At 37.1% G+C, this 13,126-nt stretch overlaps 1 protein-coding gene and 2 long non-coding RNA genes across 4 annotated transcripts in view; all 3 read left to right on the top strand.

Moving 5' to 3' along the window:
* Window positions 1–64: 64 nt before the first annotated feature.
* LOC143076249 (phosphatidylinositol-3,5-bisphosphate 3-phosphatase MTMR14-like) overlaps window positions 65–13,126 on the top strand; it is a 33,087-nt gene continuing 20,025 nt past the window's right edge. The window contains exons 1-5 of one of the 2 annotated variants that reach the window (XM_076251991.1): window positions 65–276; window positions 9,112–9,168; window positions 10,220–10,326; window positions 11,325–11,433; window positions 12,264–12,339. In XM_076251991.1, the coding sequence (XP_076108106.1) occupies window positions 163–276; window positions 9,112–9,168; window positions 10,220–10,326; window positions 11,325–11,433; window positions 12,264–12,339 (463 nt within the window). In that variant the 5' untranslated portion in view covers window positions 65–162. The remainder of the gene's footprint in view (window positions 277–9,111; window positions 9,169–10,219; window positions 10,327–11,324; window positions 11,434–12,263; window positions 12,340–13,126) is intronic. The other variant, XM_076251984.1, reaches the window with a different exon arrangement.
* LOC143076273 (uncharacterized) lies at window positions 1,016–1,391 on the top strand. The gene is made up of 2 exons (XR_012978589.1): window positions 1,016–1,106; window positions 1,325–1,391. It is a non-coding gene; the product is annotated as an uncharacterized LOC143076273 (long non-coding RNA).
* On the top strand, window positions 8,324–8,699 carry LOC143076277 (uncharacterized). The gene is made up of 2 exons (XR_012978596.1): window positions 8,324–8,414; window positions 8,633–8,699. It is a non-coding gene; the product is annotated as an uncharacterized LOC143076277 (long non-coding RNA).

A 13,126-nucleotide genomic window follows, 5' to 3' on the forward strand; every position in this document is an offset into this window, starting at 1 on the left:
TCAATTTCATTGGATACCTTATTTTCCAGCCTTGAAATTAGCCAGTCAAAATTGTTGTTTCAAAATGCTAACCTCTTGAACCTGGAAAAGTAAATAATGGATGTCCACGAAAACAACAGACCAAAACAAATGTGTTATGTGTGATTTTATGATCAAAGTTTAATGTTATTGACTATGACTTCGTCATCAACCGAAGCAGTTTCAAAAGAAGACATTCACGAATTATTAGAACATAGTGTCAAAAACACGCACAAAGTGAAAGATGGAGACATCAAGGTTTGAATCTTTTTCCAGGATGTTTACATTTTTGATATACAGGAAATATTATTTCATTTTGATTTCAAACAGGGATTTTTTTTCATTAAATGTGTAGTGTTCAATTATATTTGCAGAGTGCCATTCCTGATTATAATTTATTTAAGCCCCCAAACAAGCTTTATTTTACAAATCATGTGTCCAGGTTTCGCTTACAAGGATCTGCCAACTGACAATGCTCAGTTCTACTTTCTGTTTAATAGACCTTTTGGGATCCTCTGGTTTTGTTGTGAGCATTTGCAAAAATTTGTAGGCATGGATTTCATTTGTCGATGTAATTACTAGAACAGAAGTAACAGAGTGCTGTCAGATCATTGTACATGTACATTGTACTTGTACATGTACATCTTGTATGAATGCTGACTTATTTGGTCAAGTTTATAATAATGTTGACCAAATCATAATAACAAGGTTGTCACAACATTGGAAATTGCAGATGATCTATAATGTATGCAGGAATTCATCAAATTTTCAAAAGTTTCTTATTCTTCAAAAGTTATTTTTTAGTTGAATTTTTTTGTCTAAAAAATAAAAATACCATTTTACACACACGTCTACAAATGTACATTGATGACATTATACGAATTTTGTACATGTATTCTGTTCCACATTTAATGTGTATTACATGTTTTCATTTTTATCCGGAACAAATTGAACTGGACCGTTTCCTTAAATCACCGCATTTATCGACCACCTTTAATTTATGTGACACCGTCCGCTTCAATATTTCAACGCATGGAAAATGGACGACTTTTCTACTTTCTGAGGAAATCGAGACATACCACTGTCAAGTACGTTTGATTCATTCATAAACTGTGATAAATTATTCTGTTTAACTCCGATATTTTTAGATAAGTGATTTATAAATACATACGAACTGTAAGTTATTTATTTCCGAGAAATGAACTGTAAATTCTACTTTCGTTTTTGACACGATTAATAATCTTGTATTTAACTTTCATATTTAATTCGTACACATTGTAAAATATTGTATTTTTATTTCTTTCAGTTTACCAATCTACTGACTACTTGTAACCTTTCTGGTGGAATATATTAATTACAATTTATCAAAACAAGTTGTGTTCGTTATATATTCATCGAGATTGCGATTGCAGTCACCTGGTTAAACTAGTTGAGTCCGGCTCAGCATAGTAAATTGACAACAACTTGTCTACACATCTCCTGAACAGGAAATACAACGGAGCATCGTTCGTAGCTGTTACCTTGACACTACGCAACACAGATTGTGCGTCCTAGGCAGCAAACCAACAACGTTGAACTAACATTGCCTACAAATAGTTGATTTACATCATGGATCTCAGTCACGAGGAACAACAAGAAGAAGTTCAGCCCCCCGAGGGAGATGTCACTGAAGAACCAGAAGGAAATCCGTCTAAAACAACAAATTTAGATGAAAGCGCCGAGACTAGGCGAGTGCGTGAACTTACCGAAAGGGGACAGGGAGCCTTTATAGAAAAACGCGACAAGTTCTATAACAACTTAGAGGCCCTATGGTCAAACCTAGAATCTAGATTATTAGAAACAACCAAGCCTCCTAACGACCTCCAGCAATTGTTAACAGCACAAGATAAAATTGTACAAGCCTGTACTAATTATCGCAGGCTCACAGACGAGTACTTGCAATTTCTCAAAAGTACAAAAACATTAGACAGCCTTCAAGACATTGATACCTGCAAATTATCAACGGATATCCGAATGTCAAAAGTTGACCTGGCAATTGAAACTTTGCACGAACATCGCCTTACCTTGACAAAGGCTAAATCAACAAAAACGAGGACATCTAAGGGCAAGAAAAGCTCGCACAGTGGGAGCTCACACGCCTCCGACATGTCGAGCCTAGCTAGGAGAAAGCGTGCCAAGGCAGAGTCCGCTAGATCAAAGATAGCCTTTGCCGAGCAAGAAGCTGCCCTCCTTAAGCAGGAGGCCGTTTTACAGGAAGAGACCCTATATAGACAAACAGAAATCAAGGCCGAAATGGAACAAGAAGCTATCCGTGCAAAACAAGAGGCCGCACATAGAAAAGCTGAAGCGGAACAAGAGGCCACACGTAGAAGAGCTCAAATGGAACTTGAGGCTGCTCACTTGAAAGCTCGAATTGAACAGGAGGAAGAGCACATAAAAGCTAAAAAAGAACAGGAGGCCGTTCGCATGAAAACTCAAATGGAACAGGAAGCCGCACGTGCGGTCCGAGAAAAAGCCGAACTTAAGGCCGCTATGAACATTCTCGAAGCAAAAAGAGAAGCTGCAGCCGCAGAAGCCGAGGCTCGTATCTTGGAAGACGACGGCAGCCAAGCAGTTAGCGATCTCCCTGACGAAACGGAAGACCCGCTCCAGCGCGTGCAAGATTTCGTCAATAAACTTCCTGTATCAACTGTTGTAAAGGAAGTAACAGAACCTCAAAGGAAAAAACAAATTCCTGTTAAGATCGAGCTGAGTCACGACGCACCAGCGTTCGTGCCATCCGTGGCACCGAACTTGCTGTCACAGACATCTGCTGTCTTGCCTTCAAATAATAAGTCACCGGAAGTTACCTTTATCCCAGATCTGGGATTAGTAACCGGCATACAAAAACTAGGCCTTTTAGATGAGAGCCCTACTGAACATCAAAAACAGGGTGTTAAAGAAGCGATCCCTGTCTTACGCACAAAACAAGACTTTATAGAAGAGATCCCTGTTGCACACCAGCAACAAATCAACCTCACATCGGAGATAACTAGATTCCTCTTACGTAAGGACCTGCTTTTCTCCCGGTTAACAAGCTTTAACGATCGGGCAGAATCCTTCCATACTTGGAAAGCAAGCTTCAAGAATGTGACTGATGAGTTACAAGTCTCTGACTCGGAACAGATCGATTTACTGATCAAGTGGCTCGGTCCAGAGTCTGCTAAACACGCAATTAGCATAAGAGCGTCGAACGCCAATAATCCTAACATAGGTATACAGAGATTATGGAAGAGGCTTGACGAGCGGTATGGTGCTCCAGAAATGTTGGAAGCCTCTCTCATGAGTAAACTTGCCAAATTCCCAACCTTGACGAATAAGGACAATGCACGTCTCTACGAACTGTCTGACATTCTATCAGAAATAGAATATCACAAGGAAAATCCCAAGCTGGGATGTTTGCTAGCATATTTTGACTCCTCGTCCGGGATAAATCCTATTGTTGAAAAATTACCGTACGGACTCCAAGAAAAGTGGACCACAAGGGCTACAAGATACAAGTCCAAATATGAAGTTGCCTTTCCACCTTTTCACAGAATTCTCTGCCTTCGTCAGAGAGATAAGCAAAACAAAGAACGATCCTGGGTTCATCTTTGGGTCAAAAGCCACACCAAATACAAAAGGTGCTGCGCCAAGGTTCACGTCTTACCCCAAGACTAAAGTTGGCACTCATAAAACAGCGGTTGAGCAGCAATCTGGAGACGCCAGCAAACAAGGTCTTTGTATTCTGCACAATACAAAGCATTCCTTAAATGAATGTCGAGCGTTCCGAGCAAAATCAATAGAGGAACGCAAAGGTCTTTTGAAAGAAAACAATGTCTGTTACAAGTGTTGTGATTCTACCAAACACAGAAGTCGTGAATGCAATGCACGCATAAGTTGTAAAGAATGTGGAAGTAAACAACACACTACCGCACTTCACATCACTAGACCACAGCAACCTGCAAGTTCTCAGTCTAGCTCGCCTAAGCAAGCCTACGGCGGGGAGCCTATAGAATCGGCTGAAACTAAGGCAACCTCAGTTAACTCTACCTGTACTGAGATCTGCAAAGATACATATGGCGGGAAATCTTGTGCTAAAATACTTCCTGTGAATGTTTATCAAAAAGATAACCAATACAAAGTTATTCGCATGTACGCCATCATTGATGACCAAAGCAATCGGTCGCTAGCATCGCCCGAATTCTTTAATCTTTTCGACGTCAAAGATAAACCGGAGAACTATACTTTATCAACATGCTCCGGCAAAGTAGTCACTTCCGGCAAAAGAGGAAGAGGTTTCGTCATGGTATCAATCAATGGTGATGACAAGTTTGACCTTCCTGTACTGATTGAATGTGATCATATTCCCAATAATAGGGACGAAATACCTACTCCTGAAGTAACAATGCATCACCCTCATTTAAAAGAACTTAGGGGTAGCATTCCACCAATAGATGAAAATTGCCAAATTCTTCTCTTAATTGGCAGAGACCTTATAGAAGCACACCATGTGCTTGACCAGCGTATAGGACCATCCAGAACTCCATATGCACAACAATTGAAACTGGGTTGGGTAGTGATAGGAGAGACTTGCATTAACAAGCAGCATGTGCCTCTCGAGTTAAATGTCAAAATAACCAACATTTTACCTACAGGACAACCTTCAACGTTTCAACCATGTACAAGCAAATTTGACATTCGGGAAAACTACACAGACCCCGTTAAGAAAGATTTACAATCTCCACTCTTTGAAAAAACAAAGGACGATGATAAGCCTGGAATGTCATATGAAGACAAAATGTTCATGAAGCAGATGGACAACGAATTTGTGAGAGACTCTGAAGGAAGTTGGGTAGCACCGTTACCGTTCCGAGTGCCAAGACAGCCGTTGCCAAGCAACAGACAAAAAGCTCTACATCGTGCGAATATGTTAGACACCAGTCTGAATAGAAACCCAGTTAAGCGGGAACATTTTCTTACATTTATGAGTAAGATCCTAGACAACAATCATGCAGAGCTTGCTCCACCATTGCACGAACATGAGGAGTGCTGGTATTTGCCATTGTTTGGTGTTTATCATCCGAAGAAACCTGATCAGATAAGAGGTGTGTTTGATTCTTCAGCCAAATGTAACGGAGTTTCACTTAACAGCGTCCTGCTTACAGGTCCAGACTTGACCAATGATCTTTTGGGAGTACTGCTGCGTTTCAGGAAAGAAATGGTCGCTGTAACTGCAGACGTTCAACACATGTTTCACTGCTTTGTAGTGAGGAAAGACCACCGAAATTATCTGAGATTTTTGTGGCATAAAAACAACGACCTACAAGAGAACCTTGTCGAATACCGCATGAGAGTTCATGTTTTTGGAAATAGTCCGTCACCTGCCGTTGCTACACTTGGACTCAGAAAAGCAGCTCAAGCATCAGAACAAGAGTTTGGCAGTCACGTGACTAGCTTTGTCACAAGAGACTTCTATGTCGACGACGGTCTTACATCATGTCCTTCTAAAGAGGAAGCTGTTAAGCTCATGAAGGACACACAGCAAGCATTAGCAAAATATGGAAACTTACGTCTTCACAAGTTTGCCTCTAATTGTGCGGAAGTTATGTCTGCATTTCATGCCAGTGATTTGGCTTCAAATCTTAAAGATCTAGATTTAGAATGCGACAGCAAACCCCTACAACGTAGTCTTGGTCTCAGCTGGGACGTAAACACTGATAACTTCTTATTTCAATTATCATCAGAAAACAAACCGATCACTCGGAGAGGAATTTTATCAACGATAAACAGTCTCTACGATCCTCTGGGATTTTTGGCTCCGGTGATTATACAAGGGAAACTCCTATTAAGGAAAATAGTATCAGAAACCGTCGATTGGGACCAACCTCTCACTGATGAGACAGCAGATGAGTGGAAATCTTGGAGAGATACTCTAATTGCTATCGAAACACTGCGCATTCCACGTACCTACGTGCCGTATCTCAGCAAAACCGCCACAAAGGAGTTACATGTCTTCTCTGATGCATCAGAAAAAGCCATAGCAGCTGTTGCATATCTACGCACGACCGATAGTAGTGGTGAACCAAACATAGGATTCATTCTTGGGAAAGCTAAAGTGGCACCAACAAGTGGTCATACTATCCCACGCCTTGAACTATCTGCTGCAGTATTAGCAGTCGAGATAACACAGACCATCATGGATAATTTAGATTTACACATAGACACCGTAAAATTCTACACAGACAGTAAAGTAGTCCTAGGCTACATCAGTAACGAGACAAGAAGGTTCTTCATATATGTCGCCAATCGAGTAGAGAAAATAAGAAAATTTAGCTCTCCAAATCAATGGAATTATGTACCAACTAGCCGTAATCCCGCAGATTCGGGAACGAGGTCCGTACCTGCTCACGAAATTCATAGCAGTGAATGGTTATTAGGACCAAAACAACTTCTTTTCTCAGAACAGAAGAATTCTGAGAACATATATCAGCTAATAGACCCAGAAGAAGATGGAGAAATACGTGCAATTGTTAATGTTGCAAAAACCTTTGCCACACCTGAGCGTAAAGGTATAGGAACTGATAGATTCAACAGATTCTCCAACTGGACATCACTTGTGCGAGCGATAGCCTTTTTAGAACGTTTCTCTCGTTTACACGGGTCAAAACAGGCAGCACCAGTGACTTCTCCGGAAGGCTTTTTGAATGCCGAAAATTTCATCTTAATATCCGCTCAATATGAAGTTTATGGAGATGAAATAGATTGCATTAAACGTCAGGAACAAATTCATAAGCGGAGCCCGATAGCTAACCTTAATCCGTTTTTGGACGAACGAGGACTGTTACGAGTAGGAGGCCGTATTGCCAAATCTGACTTAAACCTCCGTGAAAAGAAACCATTAATCGTCCCTGGACGCCATCATATAGCGATATTATTAGTCCGACACTACCATGAAAAGATAAAACATCAAGGTCGCCACTTCACAGATGGAGCGATTCGTTCCGCAGGATTCTGGATCGTCGGAGCTAAACGCTTGATCTCTTCTCTCATTCACAAATGTGTGACTTGCCGCAAACTAAGAGGAAAAACTGAGTGTCAAATCATGTCTGATTTGCCAGAGGACCGTCTTGAACCGTCACCTCCGTTTACCAACGTTGGAATAGACACATTTGGACCTTGGACAATTGTTTCACGTAAAACACGTGGTGGATACGCAAACTCAAAACGTTGGGCAATTCTTTTCACATGCTTAGTGACTAGAGCTGTTCACATCGAACTAATCGAGGAAATGAGCTCTTCAGCCTTCATAAACGCCGTCAGAAGATTCGCCGCTATCAGAGGTCAAGTTAAGATTTTCCGATCCGACCGTGGAACAAACTTTATTGGCGCAATCGACGATCTAAAGATTGACTCAATCAACGTCGAAGATGGACCCTTCAAGAACTTTCTGTACAATTCTGGTACAACTTGGATCTTCAATCCGCCACATTCATCCCACATGGGTGGAGCCTGGGAAAGAATGATTGGTATCGCAAGGAGAATACTTGATTCTATGCTTATCAACGCAGCTGGAAGGAGTCTTACGCATGACGTTCTAAATACATTCATGGCAGAAGTTTCAGCAATAATCAATTCAAGACCTCTGGTACCAGTATCAACAGATCCAGAGAATCCGCTAATCTTAACACCAGCTATGTTATTGACACAAAAGACCGATTACATCTTCACTTCAGATCAGCTTGGAGAATTCGACAAACGGGATCTATGTCTAGCCGAATGGAGACGTGTACAGGCTCTGCCCAGTGTTTTCTGGTCCCGTTGGAGGAAAGAGTACCTGCCGTTACTACAACCACGACGAAAATGGACCGAAGATCGCCGTGATCTTATCAAGGGAGACGTTATTCTCCTAAAGGACAAAAACCTTTGCCGTACTCAATGGCCAATAGGAGTTATACTAAAATCGTTTAAAGGTTCCGATGAACATGTCCGGAAAGCAGAAGTACGAATAATCGTAAATGGAAAAGCATCCGTCTACACACGACCGATTGTGGACATGATTCTTCTCATCGAGAATGACTGTGTATAATTAATTTATAGTGATACTTTGGACTCATATAATCAGATATTCAAGTGTGTGATATATTTGAAATAGTGATATCCGTTAGACATCAGACGGGGAGTATTCTGTTCCACATTTAATGTGTATTACATGTTTTCATTTTTATCCGGAACAAATTGAACTGGACCGTTTCCTTAAATCACCGCATTTATCGACCACCTTTAATTTATGTGACACCGTCCGCTTCAATATTTCAACGCATGGAAAATGGACGACTTTTCTACTTTCTGAGGAAATCGAGACATACCACTGTCAAGTACGTTTGATTCATTCATAAACTGTGATAAATTATTCTGTTTAACTCCGATATTTTTAGATAAGTGATTTATAAATACATACGAACTGTAAGTTATTTATTTCCGAGAAATGAACTGTAAATTCTACTTTCGTTTTTGACACGATTAATAATCTTGTATTTAACTTTCATATTTAATTCGTACACATTGTAAAATATTGTATTTTTATTTCTTTCAGTTTACCAATCTACTGACTACTTGTAACCTTTCTGGTGGAATATATTAATTACAATTTATCAAAACAAGTTGTGTTCGTTATATATTCATCGAGATTGCGATTGCAGTCACCTGGTTAAACTAGTTGAGTCCGGCTCAGCATAACATGTATGTATCGAAGATTATTGCAAAAGTTGCGTATTAAACATGATATTTTTGACAATGTTCAATGGCAACAATTATTTGACATGTGGTATAAATTTTGGTTTCTACCATGCAAAATGTTCTTTGTACATTTACAAATGTAGTGCCTTACTGAATATGCTATTATTTCCCGACTATAAGTCGAACAAAAATCTATGGTCATTCAATGTCATTGGATATGAAACATTACCAAAAAACTATCCCAAAAGCTGTGTGTGTTGAATGATCCTCCATCCATTATTTCTCTAAATTACTTCAATCAATCACTCGTTAAAACGTTTTATTCTTTTTCTGTAGGGAGATTTCATCATGGAAAAATGTCTGTTGTTGTTTTCGAAAGATTACAAATATTCTGTAAGTATTCTATGGACTCATGGTTAGAACAACATGAGAAATGTCTGTTGTTTCCAAAAGATAACACACATTCTGTAAGTAATGTACATGTATTCTATTATAAACTCATGTCATGGTTAGAACAACACTAGAAATGTCTGTTGTTGATTCTAAGAGATAAAATATATTCTACAAGTACAAATGTATTCTATTACAAAATGAATTATAAACTCATGGATAGAACAACATGAGAAATGTCTGTTGTTGTTTTTAAAAGATAACACATATTCAGTAAGTATAAATGTGTTCTATTATAAATTCATGGTAAGAACAACACCAGAAATGTCTGATGTTGTTTTCAAAAGATTACATACATGTATATATATATATTGCAAGTATTCTATTATAAATGCATGTCATGGTTAGAACAACACCAGAAATGTCTGTTGTTGTTTTCAAAAGATAACACATATTCAAGTATTCTATTATAAACACATGTCATGGTTAGAACAACACCAGAAATGTCAGTTGTTAACTTGTTGTTTTCAAAAGATAACACATATTCAAGTATTCTATTATAAACATATTCATGGTTAGAACAACACCAGAAATGTCTGCTGTTAACTTGTTGTTTTCAAAAGATAACACATATTCTGCAAGTATTCTATTATAAACATATTCGTGGTTAAAACAACACAAGAAATGTCTGTTGTTGTTTTCCACATATTACACTTATTCATGTTATTCTGTAAGTACATGTATTATATAAATTCTTGGTTAGAAAATGTAGAACAACACCAGAAATGACTCTTGTTGTTTTTCAAAAGTTTACACCTTATCTGAAACAATATTGTAACATCACAAAATAGAAAGACACAGGAAGTCTGTCATTGCACTTGCTATAGTGGTACACATTTTCTCTAGAAATAGGCTGAATGTCATCAATTTTTCACTTTAAAGAAAAGATCTAGTTTATACAGTAACAAGAAATTTTCTTTAACCAATTGGTAAACTAGTATGAAGTATGCTTACACCTACATGTACTTGAATTTTAATTCTATCTATGTTTCAGGTGATAACTAATTTCAACGGAGAACTCTGTGGACATTATCCTTCCAAAATTATATTATTAGAATACCAATTAACTGAAGGTGACCAGAAAAAAGATAATTTTCATGGGTAAGAATCTTGAATATGCAGACAACATATACAAACAGGTTAAAACATCATATATGCTCACAGTTGCAACACAGCAGTTTTTAATATAAAGTTACAGTCAGTTAGTCTAAAAATAAAGAGTTTGTATTTGGGGTTTTTCAGCTTTAGAAATTGATAACTGTTTAATGTTAACATTCTTGATTGATAGACCCAACTGGAATTGTGGCTACCTGCTTGTATACATACATATGCTGTGTTGAAAACCCATTGGTAGTCTTTGGCTGTTTTCTGCTCTTCAGTCGGGTCTTTGTCTCTTTGACACATTCCCAATTTCCATTCTCAATTTTATGTAAACATGAATATGGATTTATCCTAATCTATCTATTTATATCTGGTGAAGTTCTGTGTTGTAAGTATATTATCTCAGATACAGATAAAAATGTGATAGGACAATAATATTTTGAAACACTAATTTATGTTTTATCAATCGACCAGTATTTGCCAGTATTTCCCGGAATTAACTGCTGGCATGGTCAGTACTAGTTTTGACCACTTTTTTGTCAACCTTGGTTAGGAATCAATCAATAACACTTTGGTTAATATCTGCATCTTTTTCTTAGAAATCTTACTACATGTATGGAAAACATCTCTGAGGGATTTTCTAGAAATAACTGTTTGGGGGAGGGGAGAGGGTTTGAAGGCATGTTATATGTCTTAAATAAGTTGAATTATAACCAACATGAACATCATGAGCATGAAAAATCAAATTTAAAAAAAAGTCCTGAAATGGAAACAACTCTGGTTAACCAAAAAGTCATCAAAAAATCATCATTCATTATTAAATGAATAATTGCTTGCTTCTATTCTTTTTGCATTGCTATTTTTTTCTCTTTTACAATATAACTCAAAATTGTGTTTAAAATTGATAAAAAAAAATCGTTGTTACCTGTAAGTTGTGTCATTTTCAGACATTTGATATAAAAAAAATATAATTATGTTTTGCAATTTATATTTTTCAGAGTTGAGAGTGTATATGATACCACTCAGATGAGAGAATTAATTAAACAAGCAAGATATGCTAGATGTAGATCTAGATTTGCTGTGCCTGTTATTATGTATGAAGGAAAGGTATGTCATCTAAGAACTTTAAAAAATGTCCAAATACATTTGTTTCTTAATATATACTTTATATCACTTTAATTTTGAATTGAAGTTACAATTAGGTCAGATAATTATCTTATATAATAAACTGCTTGAAATGTATTGATAAACATGATTATAGCCATTAAAAATAATTAATGATATTTATACATTTAAATCCTGCTAATTTGCTTCATGGTGGTTACCTGCAATTTCCTAGAATTTGAATACTATTAGTACAGGCTCAAGATAACACACAGAGAAATCAGCCATATTCATAAAAACAAATTTTGATTTATCAAGAATTTCTTAAGGTGGTACCTAACACTACAGGGAGATAACTCTGTAAAGTCAGGTAAACGTTTTAATTACACTGTGTTGTCAAAGAAATATTAAGCTTCTCAATGATCAAAATTGGTGTTTGTCAAACTGCTATTTAACCAGTGTAATTTTTCTGTCAAAACGGTTGGTTCAAAATTTTTGAAATTTTAATATTTTTGTTAAAGGGTAAAAGAAAATACTTTGACAAAATTTTATGAAAATTAAACGAGCCAAAATAATTTTAGTGAAAGTAAAGGTACCACCTTAAGATGATGATTAGGCTTGCAGATTCCATTTTAATTTTGCTCAATAGTGAATCAAGGTTCAAACAAAATGGCAAGGAACATTATTAAGATAAAAAAAAATGTATAGGCATTAGCAAATATATGTGATGACCTTAATGTACATCAATTTAGTTCCCTCTTATCTAAGCATTAAAGGATAGCACTTCATACAAAGTACCGTACTTTAAATAAGTTTGTTTGCGTTTTTTTCAGCATGTTTGTAGATCAGCTACATTGGCCAGTGGTGCAGAGATGTATGGTAGATCTGGTTTAGATTTCCTCTTCTCAGGTACGTGTATGTAAAAAGTAAAATCACAAAAATACTGAACTCCATCAAACAAATGGACGAACAACTGTCATAGTCCTGACTTGGTACAGGGCAGGGCTTCCAAAACAGTCATATATTCCGGTCATTTGTATAATGTCCGGTAAAAGTCCGGCTGGGCAAAGTATGAAACGGTCATATACTTTTTAGTTTTCAAGGCTTTTTCGGTCATTTTTACATAATTCACGATCTTTTTGACCCAACCTTTTGCCTTTAACATCAACACATTTCCTGTCATAAATGTGACATGATGATTAATTACTATCAAAACAACACCTACTTCAATACTTTCTAATTTTAATCAAGGCTAATTAGTAGTTGGACAGCTGAAATCTACCTGTTCAGGTGACAGGTGATCTATGTTCAGTACCGGACATCGTATAAATTGGTCGGTTTATTCACAATTATTTTCTTACATTTCAGCGGTTTGTATCTAATTGATTTAGTCCAAAAGATTAAAATTATTAGAAATTAGTTTATCAACATGATTTGATGAAAAATTTAAAAAGGTTTTAAATAAAAAATCGTCAGAACTACATCGTATGAACTGGAACACGTGTGCGCATGTGCACAGGTGGGAAATTTAATAATGCATCATACAGTTCTTTAAAAATGCTAAACTTATCATTGATACCTGTATCTAACATTCAATTCAAGTATTTTGTTGAAGAAATAACATGGAAAGAGCTTCTTCTCTCAGTCTTGCTTTGTAAAACGTACACGGATTTTACGTATCCGTTTATGGTCCATG

This window comes from Mytilus galloprovincialis, chromosome 1 (assembly GCF_965363235.1).
Source record: "Mytilus galloprovincialis chromosome 1, xbMytGall1.hap1.1, whole genome shotgun sequence".
Lineage (NCBI taxonomy): Eukaryota > Metazoa > Mollusca > Bivalvia > Mytilida > Mytilidae > Mytilus > Mytilus galloprovincialis.